Source organism: Hippocampus zosterae, chromosome 11, assembly GCF_025434085.1.
Source record: "Hippocampus zosterae strain Florida chromosome 11, ASM2543408v3, whole genome shotgun sequence".
Lineage (NCBI taxonomy): Eukaryota > Metazoa > Chordata > Actinopteri > Syngnathiformes > Syngnathidae > Hippocampus > Hippocampus zosterae.
The window spans coordinates 5,081,228-5,096,358 of NC_067461.1; the positions used below are offsets into that span (position 1 = coordinate 5,081,228).

Consider the following 15,131-nt stretch of genomic DNA (forward strand, 5'->3'; position numbering starts at 1 on the left):
CTGGCAACACAGTGAGATGACTGTATTTGTGTGTCACTAAGGTATTTGGCAGCCATTTTGAGGCCCATCTACTGTGTGTTTTTAGACTGTATCGAACGTTCAAGGATAGCAAGTACCTCTACATGCTGATGGAAGCCTGCCTCGGAGGAGAACTGTGGACCATTCTCCGAGACAGGTATGCTGTTTTGCTACTTAATAACACGCGCTGGGCGGCCCGGTAGTCCAGTGGTTAGCACGTCGGCTTCACAGTGCAGAGGTACCGGGTTCGATTCCAGCTCCGGCCTCCCTGTGTGGAGTTTGCATGTTCTCCCCGGGCCTGCGTGGGTTTTTTCCGGGTGCTCCGGTTTCCTCCCACATTCCAAAAACATGCGTGGCAGGCTGATTGAACACTCTAAATTGTCCCTAAGTGTGAGTGTGAGTGCGAATGGTTGTTCGTTTCTGTGTGCCCTGCGATTGGCTGGCAACCGATTCAGGGTGTCCCCCGCCTGCTGCCCGAAGACAGCTGGGATAGGCTCCAGCACCCCCCGCGAGCCCAGTGAGGATCAAGCGGCTCGGATGATGAATGAATGAATGAATAACACGCGCTGAAGATGTCTTTCTTAGAGTTGATACGTGATTGCCTTTCATGTCGGTTCAAGTTTACTGCCAAACTAAACATAAAACGAAGATATTGTTTTCTGATGGGTAATGGCATAGAACACCTACGAGCGACGGCACAGCACATAGACAGACAATATAACAGCACCTTAAGACATATATTCTTTATCCTCTGCAAAAACAACATCTTCCCCGCCGCTCCTAACCAATATGACCGGGTCATTTACAGTAATTGAGTAAACACTTCTTTGTTTGTTTGTGTTGCATTCTTTTTGTTAGATTTATTATTAAGGGAAGGCTGGAACAGATTAATGGCCTTTCCATTCATTTGAATGGGGAAAAATGATTTGGGATGCATTATTTCGACTCACAAGTGTGGTCACGGAAGAAAATGAATGATTCATTCATTCATTCATTCATTCATTCATCTTCCGAGCCGCCTGATCCTCACTAGGGTCGCGGGGGGTGCTGGAGCCTATCCCAGCTGTCTCCGGGCAGTAGGCGGGGGACACCCTGAATCGGTTGCCAGCCAATCGCAGGGCACACAGAGACGAACAACCATTCGAGCTCACACTCACACCTAGGGACAATTTAGAGCAGGGGTCACCAAACTTTTTGAGAGTGAGAGCTACTTCATGTGTCCTGATTGTGTGAAGGGCTACCAAATTGATACACGTCTGAAATAACATTTGTACAAATTACATTTAATAATATTAGAACATTAGCTAGCTAGATGTATACTGTAGCTAGCTAGTTAGATAGCTAAATAGGTAGCTATAGAATCTATAATACTGCCCATGTTTGCATTTTTAAATCATAATTTCTACAAGCAAATCACAATCCTAGCACTGGCGGGCTACTGGTGTGGTCCTCACGGGCTACCTGGTGCTCGCGGGCACCACGTTGGAGACCCCTGATTTAGAGTGTTCAATCAGCCTGCTACGCATGTTTTTGGAATGTGGGAGGAAACCGGAGCACCCGGAGAAAACCCATGCAGGCCCGGGGAGAACATGCAAACTCCACACAGGGAGGCCGGAGCTGGAATCGAACCCGGTACCTCTGCACTGTGAAGCCCACGTGCTAACCACTGGACTAGCGGGCCGCCCTTGAATGATTAATTATCTCAAGGTAATTAAGTAAGAATTAAGTAAATTCTCTGATTCTCTTGCTCTTCCCAGAGGTTCATTCGAGGACTCGACGACCAGGTTTTACACAGGCTGCGTGGTGGAAGCCTTCGCCTACCTACATTCCAAAGGGATCATCTACAGAGACCTCAAACCGGAGAACCTTATCCTGGACCACAGGGGTTATGCCAAACTGGTAGGAACTCCTTCAAGATGCTCATAAGTCCAGATTCTCTTTCCACGATCTTGAAACCGTCTTCTCGCTTAGGTGGACTTTGGTTTTGCTAAGAAGATTGGCTTTGGGAAGAAAACGTGGACTTTCTGCGGGACGCCCGAGTACGTAGCGCCGGAGATCATCCTGAACAAGGGCCACGACATCTCCGCTGATTACTGGTCACTCGGAATCCTCATGTTTGAGCTTCTGACCGGCAGGTATCAAATTCTTGGGATCTCCAAGGTAAACCAAAACTCATCTTGTCTAGTTTAACACATCTGGCTGTCTTCCTAGCCCTCCGTTCTCCGGCCCTGATCCAATGAAGACTTACAACATCATCCTGAGAGGCATCGACATGATCGAATTCCCAAAGAAAATTACCAAAAATGCTGCCAACTTAATCAAAAAGCTATGCAGGTGAGCGTTTTTGTTGTCGTTGTTGTAGTTTTAGATTTTTGGACGTTTATGACGTTAGCGTTGTCTTTGCAGGGATAATCCTTCTGAACGACTGGGAAACTTGAAAAATGGTGTCAAAGACATCCAAAAGCACAAGTGAGCATACCGATTCAACCTCGAATGACCGCAATGTTCTTTTATTCTGGAACACTTGGAAAAACAACCGCAACTGCATACAAAAGTGCTGTTCACAAAGACAGAAACAATAATAACATAAAAACTGTAAACACAATAAAACACACACAAAAAAAAAATCCAAGTGTCACGCCGAGTCCTAAGACAAAGACTAAAATGTGATTTAAGGCGCGTTTTTAAAAGACAAAAAGGGGCTTTGAACATAAAAATCGATTTCCGCAAACGTTTTCCTTTAGCATGCTAGCTATCATGAAAAAAAAACATTCAATGGCGAAGCAAAGAGAACAAAAGCCACTCGTTACGTAAAATAAAGGCATAAAAGGCATTTATACTTCACTGCTGTCGGCAACCGATTCCATTTGCGTGCAGCATAACAGCTAAATGCCGCTTCACCGTGTTTGCTTTGAAAACCGGGCTCCACCAACCGACGCGATTTTGCAGCCCTTGGAACTTTCGCAGCTTTATATTCCCTCGAGTGAGAGACGCTAATCACTCTCAGTACATTCAGTTGTCTTTAACATCAAAGTTCTTTATTTTGAAACGGTAATTTTTGTCAATTTTTCTTTAACTTTTATGTCGAATACATCATTGTCTTGTTTTTTTATTTTAACATCCCTATATCAGGGGTTTCAAAAACACATATCGACACACATAAACAGATCCGGTAGCGCTCCCTCTTAGTCAATGGGATGCCGGGACGATGCTAGGGAATAGCCAATGGCAGAACAGCAATAAGTATGTTGCGTTCAGGAAACCTCGGAGCTGCAAGCGTCGAGCCATTTTTGTATTTTTACCTTTCGTATCTTGAGATTTCTTTCGTAACAAGAGGCAATATTTTCCCGTTGAGGCGTTTCGTAACTTGGAAATTTACGTTCATAAGTAGATGTACGGTCGTCCCGGTAGTCCAGTGGTTAGCACGTCGGCTTCACAGTGCAGAGGTACCGGGTTCGATTCCAGCTCCGGCCTCCCTGTGTGGAGTTTGCATGTTCTCCCCGGGCCTGCGTGGGTTTTCTCCGGGTGCTCCGGTTTCCTCCCACATTCCAAAAACATGCGTGGCAGGCTGATTGAACACTCTAAATTGTCGCTAGGTGTGAGTGTGAGTGCGAATGGTTGTTTGTCTCTGTGTGCCCTGCGATTGGCTGGCAACCGATTCAGGGTGTCCCCCGCCTACTGCCCGGAGACGGCTGGGATGGGCTCCAGCACCCCCCGCGACCCTAGTGAGGATCAAGCGGTTAGGAAGATGAATGTTCAAGTGAATGCCGTTCATAACGCCTACTTGGAGTAAAAAGTGTAAACAACCGTTGGGTTGTTTTGTTCTTTTTTTTTTTTTGTAGGTGGTTTGAGGGCTTTAACTGGGAGGGCTTGAAGAAGGGGACACTGACACCTCCCATCATCCCCAACGTAAGTCTACAGGTATGGCTCTCTACAGTTGTGGAGTGGTCTTAACACCCTCCGTCCACTCGTCTCCCTCGTCAGGTCACGTCTGCAGTTGACACGAGTAACTTCGACAGCTTCCCGGAGGACAACGAAGACCCGCCGCCTGACGACAACTCCGGTTGGGACGTTGATTTCTGAAGCTCTCCTTCCAGCACCCCGTGGAACCAAAAGAAACTCTTCTTTTGTTGTTATGGAGGCCATGCAGCGGCTGTGGCTACCCGGTAAAAGAAACAAACAAACAAAAAAAGCAGATATGATGGAGAAGAAGTCGATTTTTAACGGAGGGATGGCAAAAGCCCTACTGGGTCACCGATATGCCTTTATTTCACTGCGGCCCCGGGTCAAGCATTTATAGTGGGACAGCTGTAGCACATGTTCGGTGTTGTCTTACACTCGGCTCTAAGGCAGAGAAAGTGCAGGGATACACACGCGCGAGTGCGCGCGCAAAAAACATGGCCGTCGACGAAGCCCGGCGTTCCCACGTGACGGGCCGGCGAATGTTGCTGGGGTATTTTTTTTTTTTTTTTTTGGTTCTTGTTATTGTTTATTTTCAGGATAACTAAGCGTGTGGAAATGTGAAATGTTGTGCTCTGATCATCGCTTCTCCCGTTGTACAACAAGTGCTCTCGACTAACCTGAATGTCACCAATTGCCACATTACATAGTATTGAGCATTTTAAAGGAGACATATTATGCAAGTTTTTTTTCCCCTCGATTAAAAAAAAAATTCCAAGGTGTCTTAATGGAAAAAAAAATTAAATACAGCACGCTTGATATTCATCTGTTTTAAAAATTGCTCCGTTTTGGGTTACGTCGTTTGCAGGGCGACCAGGGTCAGAGTTCGGACATTCTGACTAGAGCTGAAACGAGTATTTAAAATTTCTTGGTGAAAAAAAAAAAATGCTCGAGGCATTTTTTTCTGCCTCGAGTACCCGCTTATTTACATGTACGCTGTCAGGATGAAGAAGTCTAGCTAACCGCAGCAACAATTGTCCATGTTGTAAATGACAGGAACACGCTGTTAGAAGGCTAACTTCAAGCCTTCAACCTTACGGGACCAAGTTATGGACTCAATGCCTTAGAGCGCTTTTATGTTGAAGTTATTACACAGTAACCGATCACCAGTCCGATCAAAATATGGACCAATCTATTTCAACAACATGCACAGGTAATCACAGGGATTTGCGAAAAATTGGGACCGGACTGGCCTACGAATCGCCAAATATTTAAAAATGCTAAATATCTGCCGATCCGATCCAGTCAGACAGATGTGTACAAAGTCGAGAAAATACACCCAAATTAGCCAAAAGGCCATAAAAAGCAAAATATCCACAAAGACCATATTGGATTTTCACTTGTGGGAGCAGCACTTCATCAACCAAGCCACTGAACGAAACGTTGCCAATTAGCGTAGCAGCTCCTGCAATGGACACATCCAAAGAGAAATACCGACCCCCCTACCCGCCTCCAAGTCGACAAGATAGCAATAAGTATGCTCTGATATTCAAAAGCTAACACTGTTAGCTAATGCGAATCTATTCTGTGCGAAGACTGCAGTTCTGCTTACCCTTTGGGGACTTGGGGGAAGCGGCAGTAAAACAGGCCAAAATACCAGATGCAGGGCAAGAGAATTATGTGGTTTAACCTAATGGGAAAATTAAGAAATAAATCTTAAATCAAGATTTAACAATTTCTATTGAGGTAACCACTCTAATTGAATGATGAGGACTATTTGCGAATGCTGGGGTTGTGGAGTATTGGTATACAGCAATTAAAAAGTCAAATTTCCGTAATACGTCCCCTTTAAAGTACATTGTAAACACACACACACACACAAAAGCACATAAGCGTGTGCAGTCAAAGAAAGGAGACTCTCCAAGTGCCCTGTTTCAGATGTCAACTATCACATAGCTGACACGGGAAATAATATTTTCAAGAAGTAACGCGTCATCCACAATGCACTCAGAACACCTTTAATTTCCGCCTTTCCCGTTAAATAAATCATGAATTATTTTTTGGAGCTCCATCACGCCTGTACAGCTCGATCTGTGAAATCGCCGTCAATGTCTTTGGTGCTGTTCTTGATTCATGACCACAAAAAAAAAGAAAAAAAAAAAGGAGACGGTGACAGGACAGTACGATTTGGTGTGATTTTTTTTTTTTTTTTTTTTGTGAAGTGATTTCGCTCCTTTTCCCGTGCTTGGTTTCTGTTACTACTTCTATTTGATATGAATGGCGGCGTCTATTTTGTGCAAAGATTTTTTTTTTTGGGGTGGGCGTGTATTTTCTCCCATCACACCTGCATGACTTTCAAACAATCTTAAAGGCATCACCTGTCACGTCCCAACAATCAAGCGCATAAAATGTAAGTGCCTTAAATCAACGGCATACAAATCATCATCACAAGGCCTTTTTGATGCTGCATGAACACACACGACTGAAAAGTGCGCCTCGTCCTCAAGATCATTTCTTCTCGGATAGGAATTCAAAATCCATCGCAATCGACTGCAATGACATGCTTCTCACGTCAGTACGAAAACACACGCATCGCGGAAGGCAGGAATGATTTGCGGTTGTCCACTTTTGTTTTTGTATTTGCGTCATACAGTTCATACATGACACCACGTTGAGGGAAGAAATCAAATGGCAGACTGAAAGAGGCACATGTATTTATTACTGCATTATGATTATGAAGGTAGGGTTCAGCTTTCACTCTCATTTATTAATGCTTTGAGAGGTCCCGTGTTAAACTGATCAAGTGGAATACAACAGCTGTGCCATTTGATCCCAAAATAGATAAGAGGTTTATTTATTAGTAGTCATTTTAAGTTATGTACTTAATTCAATGTTTTTTTTTTTTTTATGAATTAAAAAATTTAAAAGAAGTCAATGGATTCATGTCATATTTGGACTATCTTCATGTTGCCGGATATTTGCCTTGTGTTGTTTTTGCTTTGTTTCATTGCTGTAAATTAATTTTGCAAAGTGCCACATGTATGACTTTTGGAATTATAGACTTTAAAAAAAAGTCTGTGTTGGTGTTTTTATTCATTAAACCATAGGTGTCAAATTCCGTCCCTGGAGGGCCGCTGTCCTGCATGTTTGAATCAGGTGTGTTGCAACAGGGAGACTTTGAAAACATGCAGGACCGGAGTTTGACTCCCCTGATCTATAGTAAGGCGTTTTTAGCCGAAAAAACCCTGCCATTATAGTGAGGCATTTTGAGACGAATAAAACCACCATGTATAGTAAGGCGATTTTCGACAAAAAAAATCATCCATGTATCGTGAGGCGTTGCGAGCCAAAAAACCCCCCCGACCATGTATAGTAAGCCGTTTTTAGCGGAAAAAACCCAACCATGTATATAAGGGGTTTTTAGCTGAAAAAAACGAACATATATAGCAAGGCGTTTTTAGCTGAAAAAACGACCATGTATAGTAAAGCGTTTTTAGCTGAAAAAAACGACTATGTATAGTAAGGCGATTTTCGACAAAAAAAATCATCCATGTATCGTGAGGCGTTGTGAACCAAAAAAACCCCCCGACCATGTATAGTAAGGCGTTTTTAGCTGAAAAAAACGACTATGTAGAGTAAGGCGTTTTTAGCCGAAAAAATTGACCATGTATAGTAAGGCGTGTTGAGCTGAAAAAATAGACCATGTATAGTAAGGCGTTTTTAGCCGAAAAAAACGACCATGTATAGTAAGCCGTTTTTAGCCGAAAAAAACGACCATGTATAGTAAGCCGTTTTTAGCCAAAAAAAACGACTATGTATAGTAAGGCGTTTTTAGCCGAAAAAAACGACCATGTATAGTAAGCCGTTTTTAGCCGAAAAAAACGACCATGTATAGTAAGGCGTTGTTAGCTGAAAAAAACGACTATGTATAGTAAGATGTTGTTAGCTGAAAAAAACGACCATGTATAGTGAGGGGTTTTGAGCCGAAAAAAAACACCATGTATAGTAAGGCGTTTTTAGCTGAAAAAAACCGACCATGTATAGTAAGGCGTTTTTAGTTGGTCGTTTTTTTCGGCTAAAAACGCCTTACTATAAATGGTGGGTTTTTTTCGGCTCAAAACCCCTCACTATACATGTTCGGTTTTGTCGGTTAAAAACGCCTTACTATAGATCGTCTGGGTTTTTTTCGGTAAAAAAACGCCTTACTATCCATGGTCGGTTTTTTTTCGGCTCCAAACGGCTAACTTTAAATGGCCGTGGTGGGGAGGGGGGGGGGGGGTCGGCTAAAAAATGCCTTACTATAGATTGTCTGGGTTTTTTCGGTAACAAAACGCCTTACTATACATGGTCATTTTTTTCGGCTTAAAAACGTCTTACTATAGATCAGGGGAGTCAAACTCCGGTCCTCGAGGGCCGTTGTCCTGCATGTTTTCCAATTCTCCCTGTTTTAACACGCCTGATTTAAATGATCGGATCATTAACAAGCTCTGTGGAAGCTTGACATTGAACCTGTTCATTTGATTTAGGTGTGTTGCAACAGGGAGACTTGGAAAACATGCAGGACAACGGCCCTCCAGGACCTGAGCTTGACACCTATGTCCTACAAATTCATGTCCGTCCCTTGGTGTCATTGGGGGGTGGGGGGATAATTCCCTCCGCCTCCCTTTCTCAAATAAGCGGATCAAATGAAGAGTTAATCGACGCAAGTGACTTCAATCACCCTTAGCAGACGTTTGAATGTCAAAGAACATGATGGAATTAGCTCCCACAAAGACGCCAAACATTTGTTTTTCTCGACAGAGGATGAAGTAAAATGTAGAATGAAGTGGAAAAGTTGCAAAGATGACTACAAAATGCACAGACTACAAAAAATGACAATATTTGCTCTGATCATAATCAGTTGACTTAGACTAGTGTTTTCGCAACCTTTATCGATTGAAACCGATGCAATAATTAGATATTTTATGACTAAAAAGTAGATTTTTTATTATTAAAAAAACGGCTGGAATAGTGATTACATTAAAATGTATTTCTCTTAAAAGTGCAAATTAAACAATGAAAATGTGTATTTAAATGTATGAAAATAAAGACAAATGCAAATATGAAACGGCACTTAAAGGTTAAATACAATGGAAATGCAATGCAAAAAATACTCAGAGTACAAAAAAAATTGTGGATTAAAAAAACGTTTGAAACGTACTGCATTTCAAAGTCAAATGCCGTTTGTTCTTAAATGATAAAAAACTAGAATTCTTAAAAATGAAATGCAAGTCTATTGTTTTGTTACCTACAACTGCACTACACTTAAATTGTCCTCCTCTAAAAAAACAAACAAAAAAACAAAACCTTAATGTCCTGCACATATAAAGCACAAAAAATGCAATATACCGGTACTAAAAAAAAAAAAAAAAGAAAAACAATTTCAAAAAAGCTGTTTGCATCAGTTACAAGCATATTTTAGGTATGCTTTATCTTATTTCAGGGTATAAATGCCGCACATTTGATTTATATTTAATTTAGTAATTATTATTCATACCACGAGAGGGAGCCATGTGCCACTTCTCGTCATTCCACTCTTGTGAGGACTGTTTTCTTTTTTTTTTTTGCTAGTTATTTTACCATCACCATTAAGACCTAAATGTTTGAAGTTGTCTGATGACCTAACTTTAATCCTTACCCATTTCCAAATAAAGCACTAAAATATTTACCATGAAATTCCGATTTGACAATCATATTTTATGCCCCCCCAAAAATCCTCATTTTTCTTGATTATTTTTTATTGTGTATTTTTTTCTCTCACAAAAAAAAAAGATGAAAAACGATCTGACCCAAACAACAAAATCTGTATCTGCCCGTTTTTTTTTTTGCTAGCACATCAGGTGTTCATGATGACAATAATGCAAACAAACACATATAAATACTTTATGTATGAAATAAGGGTTAGATTCCACTTGTTGCTGAACTTAACCTAGATAGGTACCTGTACACACTCTCTCTCTATAAGCACATCTGTCAAAATAATTTTATGGCTATATTTTTGACATGTGGTTACACTCAAAGTGCCCCCCCCCCCCAAAAAAAAAAATTCAAATCGCGTAAACTCCGCGACTCGTCTCGATGATTTCCATTGGCCACCGTTGGCATTTCAAGTTTCTTGTTGACTTGTATGTCTGCTGCTGGAGACTTTCAAAATCCCCCCCCCCCCTCTCTTCGTCTCTTAAGCCTGACCGTATTTGCGCACTGGACGTTCCACACTCATCAGACAGACTTAACAGGTCGTTATCATTAGCCAAACACGGAGTCTGAACAGATGAGCGTTTTCCGCGCACCGTCTTTGAAATTCCACCCTTCGCCTTTGTTTGTGCCCTGCGAGGGGGCGGGAAGACAAACAGGTCCGCGCGTATAAAAGCATCAAACCGGCACTTGGGGCGACACTGGAGACGTGCCTTACACACGAGACGAGAGATTCTCTTCTGGAACACTTTCTAGAGGGAATTCCTAGGCCAATTTTTTTTTGGGGGGGGGACGTTTTGTTTTTTTGCTCTCAGCACCACCACCATCAAAAACAACAACAACCCCCAAAAAAATAAAATAAAAAAAGGATCCATCCAGTCATGCTGATGCGATGCGTCGCGCGTTGTTTCCTGCCGCTGTGGCTCTCGCTCCTTGGATACGTTTACGCGGGGCCGATTGTCCTCAACTCCAACGCCATCAAGAATTTCGAGCCGGTCAGCCCCAGTCCGCGGACCTCGCCGCCTGGCAGCGTGGGACACAAATTGCCCGTGGACGCCTCGCAGGTATGCCACCTTTTTTATTTTTATTTTGCTTGTGTGTGTCTCTCCATGCATAAAAGTTAACCGTGCGTAAAAAAGAAAAAAAACCGTTCTACTGCGTAAAAGTTAGTGTGCATACAAGTCGTCCGTTTGTCGTGTGATTTAATGCCCCCACCCCCACTCATCCAGGCGACAGGAGTATGTGCGGATGACGACGATTGCGGCGGTGATGAATTCTGCAACGACGTCCGAAGTATGTGTCTGGCGTGCCGCAAGAACCGGAAGCGTTGCGCACGGGACTCGATGTGTTGCGCTGGAAGCCGCTGCAGCAACGGTAAAGGCAAACAAAAGCAAACTCTGCCACCCCCCTACCCCACACCCCCACACCCCTTTTTTGTTGGACAAGTGTAAATTCCCACTCTCCTGTCCTCTCCAGGTGTCTGCCAGACGAATGACATTGATGGGCCGGGCTGGCATATACGCAACTCTACCATGGAGCATCATATGGAGCATCATGCCAAGAGACCCCTCACTGCCCACGAAGCGCACACGGTAAAAGGTAACTATCAAAAAAAAAACGAGAAAAATAAAATAATTGGATCTCTCTTGGTCCACTGTTAGCTTTTTGTGTCGCCTGCCCTTTTGTGCACCAAGTTTTAAAAGTTCCTTCTATGCCAAACTCACCTATTTGCTGTTTTGCTCAGGCCATCACCCTAATATAGAAGCCGTATTTTGGTGCCATTTTAAGGATGTATTGTTAAAATGTGGTTTTAAAAATATTGAAATCGTTGTTGCCCCACCTACTTGCGAGCCATGGATTCACTTAATTGCGATTGTTTTGTCTAACTTTGCCGTTATCTGCTGAAAAGCTCACCTATTTGCTGTTTCGGCGCAGCAACCTGCCAAATATTTTAAGTAGTGCCGTGACACCATCGAGAGGCAATGGTTTTTTGCGGGGGTGTAAATTACTTTCCAATTTTTGCCATTTGCTGCGGCTTGACTTGAGTGAAGCCCTCTATTATATATATTATATAATATATTCTTCATAAACTCATGGATTTTATTTTAGAGCCTCTGTAATTTGCAGTAATGCTAATGAAGACGACAGTATTGCTTTGGCACCATCTGTAGTCTCACCTCTGCAGCAATCATTAATTATCAAATGAACCGATAATTATTTGGCCACAATCGATTCATTTCGATACCTTTTTTTTCTTTTTAAATAGAAAATTTTCCAAAGCCTCGAAATTTCAGCGGCAGCGCTTTGTATAGTTTATATAGAATATGTTTTTAGATCATAATCCTCCATTATTCGTCGATGCTTCTCTACTGTAAAATTATTGCTTTGAGCGGCACCGTTTGGTATCTTGGTGTCCAAGAACTAGATTGGAGTGAGTGGAGGAGCTTCACTAAGCCAGAGGTAGTCCTCTACTGCCATCTTGTGGCATGTCCTATTACAAAGCCTAGTAGGGGGTTCCAATTACTTTCATTCATTCATCTTCCGTACCGCTTGATCCTCACTAGGGTCGCGGGGGGTGCTGGAGCCTATCCCAGCTGTCTCCGGGCAGTAGGCGGGGGACACCCTGAATCGGTTGCCAGCCAATCGCAGGGCACACATAGACGAACAACCATCCACGCTCACACTCACACCTAGGGACAATTTAGAGTGTTCAATCAGCCTGCCGTGCATATTTTTGGAATGTGGGAGGAAACCGCAGCACCCGGAGAAAACCCACGCAGGCCCGGGGAGAACATGCAAACTCCACACAGGGAGGCCGGAGCTGGAATCGAACCCGGTACCTCTGCACTGTGAAGCCGACGTGCTAACCACTGGACTACCGGGCCGCCCTCCAATTACTTGCTCTGTGTAATTTAAACTGCGTTTTTTTTTTTTTTGTTTAAAAAAAACAACAACACCAACAACTCACTTTTGCCGTTTTTGTTTACGCTCATGCCAAAGCCTTGTATTGCCGGCGGGTTTATGCCACGCCCCCCCCCCCCCCCCCCCCCACATGATCATCTGACCTCTTTTGTTTCTTATCCAAGGTCAGGAAGGAGACACGTGCCTGCGCTCGGCCGACTGCTCGGCGGGCCTGTGCTGTGCCCGCCACTTCTGGTCTCGCATCTGCAAGCCGGTGCTGAGCGAGGGCCAGGTGTGCACGCGCCACCGCCGCAAGGGCACCCACGGCCTGGAGCTGTTCCAGCGCTGCGACTGCGGCGACGGTCTGGCGTGCAGGCCTGAGAGAAGCGAGCAGCAGCAGCAGCAGCAGCACGCCGTCAGCAGGACGTCGGCCCGGAACCTACACACCTGTCAGAGACGCTGACGCACACACACACACACACACACACACACACACGGGTCACAGATACTGACACACAAACACACACACATATGCCAACACCCAAGACTTTCTTTCCTGTCAACGCTGCTGACACCGAGACAGCGCCAGGAAGCAAAGATGCGCTTCCTGGGAAAAGTGATACACCCGCAGAGATGATGGACTTGTCTATGAATGGATGAGAGGGGATATGTAGACAGGGAGGGGGCTGGGGCGGGGGTGTCCAGATCAATTGTCCATGGCGGTTAATGGCAGAGCTGTTTTTTTGTTTCTGTTTTTATGGAACTTGAAGCCTCGGTTATTGCAGTAAATTACTGCATTGTGAATGATGGCTGGGGAACCGACCAGGGAATTTGAGTACAACAAACAGTTAACACACAAATGGTCGTAATATATACGAAAACGGCGATCCCGCGGCGCATAAGTACGCAGACCCACCGGGAAAAGGCGGAAATGTTTGTTTTATAGAAATAACACGGGTCGACGGCAACATTTTAATCTGCGATAGCTTCACGAGTCACGAAATGTATTTTTGACGATGACTGACAAAAAAAAAATAAAATGTCTCGACTTTTTCACATCATCCAGAAAAGTTTACTTAAAACGTGTGGTTAGCAAAATTGTTGAACAGTGTAATTTCAACCCCTACCTTCAACACCTTCGAACTTATTAAAGCAGATTTTTCAAAGTATTACCTTAGAGCCTGTTTTCACTCTCGCGGCCTATAGTATAACATCACTTTGAGGAAAAGAGAACCCCCCCCCAGATGAAATGCTAAGCGCACTTGCTTCACGCTGATTACGTGTTATTCCCAGTTCAAGTTGACCTTATAACTCGACATTGTACATTCAAAAAACAAACCATATAGATTAATCTCACCAGCTAGCTCAATGCTAACATACGTACAAAGCGGCATCGTGAAATTAGCATTAGCAACCCGACAGTATTCTTCGTCGTACTATAGAAGGTTCGCCTCTGTCATTCGGAGTTTGGTTTTGTAAGAGCTCGTCAAAAAAAAAAAAAATGAGCGTTTAAAAATCCAGAATATTTCTGAGGGGTGGGGTGGGGGGGGGGCGTACACTGTAACGTTTGATCCTGAGTTCTGCATGGCCAAAACTGGCACTTGGCTATCCGATAAAAGGTTCCTCAGCCTGGTTGTAAATAATTCTCTGGGAGGGGGAGTGGGGGGGCACTTCATTGTGCAATGGAGTCAACACCAGTAGGAGAACGACACGGTGCCGCATGCAGTGAAAATATTGTTTCATATTGTTTTGTAAGAAAACCTGATCTATATTGAGAATGTGAATGTTTTATTAAACGCTCCTCTTAATAAACTCACTTGTTGCGGACCTATTTCTTGACATTGAGGCGCCAACATTTTTCGGCGGGGGCGGCGGCGGCGGTGGTGGTGGTGGGGGCAAACAATTACCGCCGTTGTTGTTTAACACGTCGCGCCATTTCTCACAAATCAGCGGGTTGGGAGCCAGTGGATGGTTGGAATACTTTGGCTGTGTGCGCCACACCAATTCATTACCCGCAAATCACTGAGATATGCACAGAGAGACCCCCCCGTCGCACCCCCCCCCCCAAAAAAAAGTGTCTTTTAATGAGGCACTGGTGCAGCCCAGAGCCAGCGTGCCACATCCTGCTATGGAGGAGGAGGACATGTTATTAGATGGACATTAAAAACAAGACAGGGTGCTGACATATCAAATGGTTAGAGCAGAGAGGTAATAACAACGTGTCGGCCTCATCTTGGTGAGAGCAACTCTTTGGTGTCGCCGGCAAGGATATAATTAGAAGCTCCCTGAAAGGGAGCGGCGGCAGTGCGTAAAGATCCAACAAATGGTGATTTTTTTGTTGTTGTTGTTGTTGTTGCTTTGACGTCATTTGGCGCGCGCAGTTTCCCGGCACGAGTCTGCAGAGCGTGTCGATGGATGTGCGCTAACCTCCCAAATACACCTTTGGTGTCTGTAATTAAGACGCTTTCAATTAGAAGATGGCCAGAAAACGACCGCGTTTTATTCTTCTTGATGTCTGTCACATGATGAAAAGAGGCAAAGACATTAAAAGTGTCTTCATCTGGTTACGGCCACAGAAG

General features: G+C 43.9%; 2 protein-coding genes across 3 annotated transcripts in view; both read left to right on the forward strand.

Moving 5' to 3' along the window:
- The window catches only part of LOC127610116 (cGMP-dependent protein kinase 1), a 103,249-nt gene extending 98,602 nt beyond the window's left edge, over positions 1-4,647 (forward strand). For both annotated transcript variants that reach the window (XM_052079875.1, XM_052079874.1), the window contains exons 12-18: positions 86-175; positions 1,776-1,917; positions 1,990-2,153; positions 2,230-2,352; positions 2,425-2,487; positions 3,861-3,927; positions 4,003-4,647. In XM_052079875.1, coding sequence (XP_051935835.1) covers positions 86-175; positions 1,776-1,917; positions 1,990-2,153; positions 2,230-2,352; positions 2,425-2,487; positions 3,861-3,927; positions 4,003-4,101 — 748 coding nt within the window. In that variant the 3' untranslated portion in view covers positions 4,102-4,647. The remainder of the gene's footprint in view (positions 1-85; positions 176-1,775; positions 1,918-1,989; positions 2,154-2,229; positions 2,353-2,424; positions 2,488-3,860; positions 3,928-4,002) is intronic.
- A 5,286-nt stretch (positions 4,648-9,933) lies between these two features.
- On the forward strand, positions 9,934-14,596 carry LOC127610140 (dickkopf-related protein 1-like). Its single transcript, XM_052079912.1, has 4 exons — positions 9,934-10,715; positions 10,881-11,025; positions 11,128-11,250; positions 12,738-14,596. Exons 1-4 carry the CDS (start codon positions 10,533-10,535, stop codon positions 13,013-13,015), a joined length of 729 nt encoding a protein of 242 aa, XP_051935872.1. The 5' UTR covers positions 9,934-10,532; the 3' UTR covers positions 13,016-14,596.
- The last annotated feature ends 535 nt before the right edge of the window (positions 14,597-15,131 follow it).

What these genes read in the sequence shown, in the direction of transcription:
- LOC127610140 (XM_052079912.1), top strand. Translation starts at nt 10,533, where the DNA reads ATGCTGATGCGATGCGTCGCGCGTTGTTTCCTGCCGCTGTGGCTCTCG. An exon ending in TGGAAGCCGCTGCAGCAACG is followed by an intron (nt 11,026 to 11,127) that starts GTAAAGGCAAAC and finishes TGTCCTCTCCAG; the next exon opens with GTGTCTGCCAGACGAATGAC. An exon ending in CGAAGCGCACACGGTAAAAG is followed by an intron (nt 11,251 to 12,737) that starts GTAACTATCAAA and finishes TTCTTATCCAAG; the next exon opens with GTCAGGAAGGAGACACGTGC.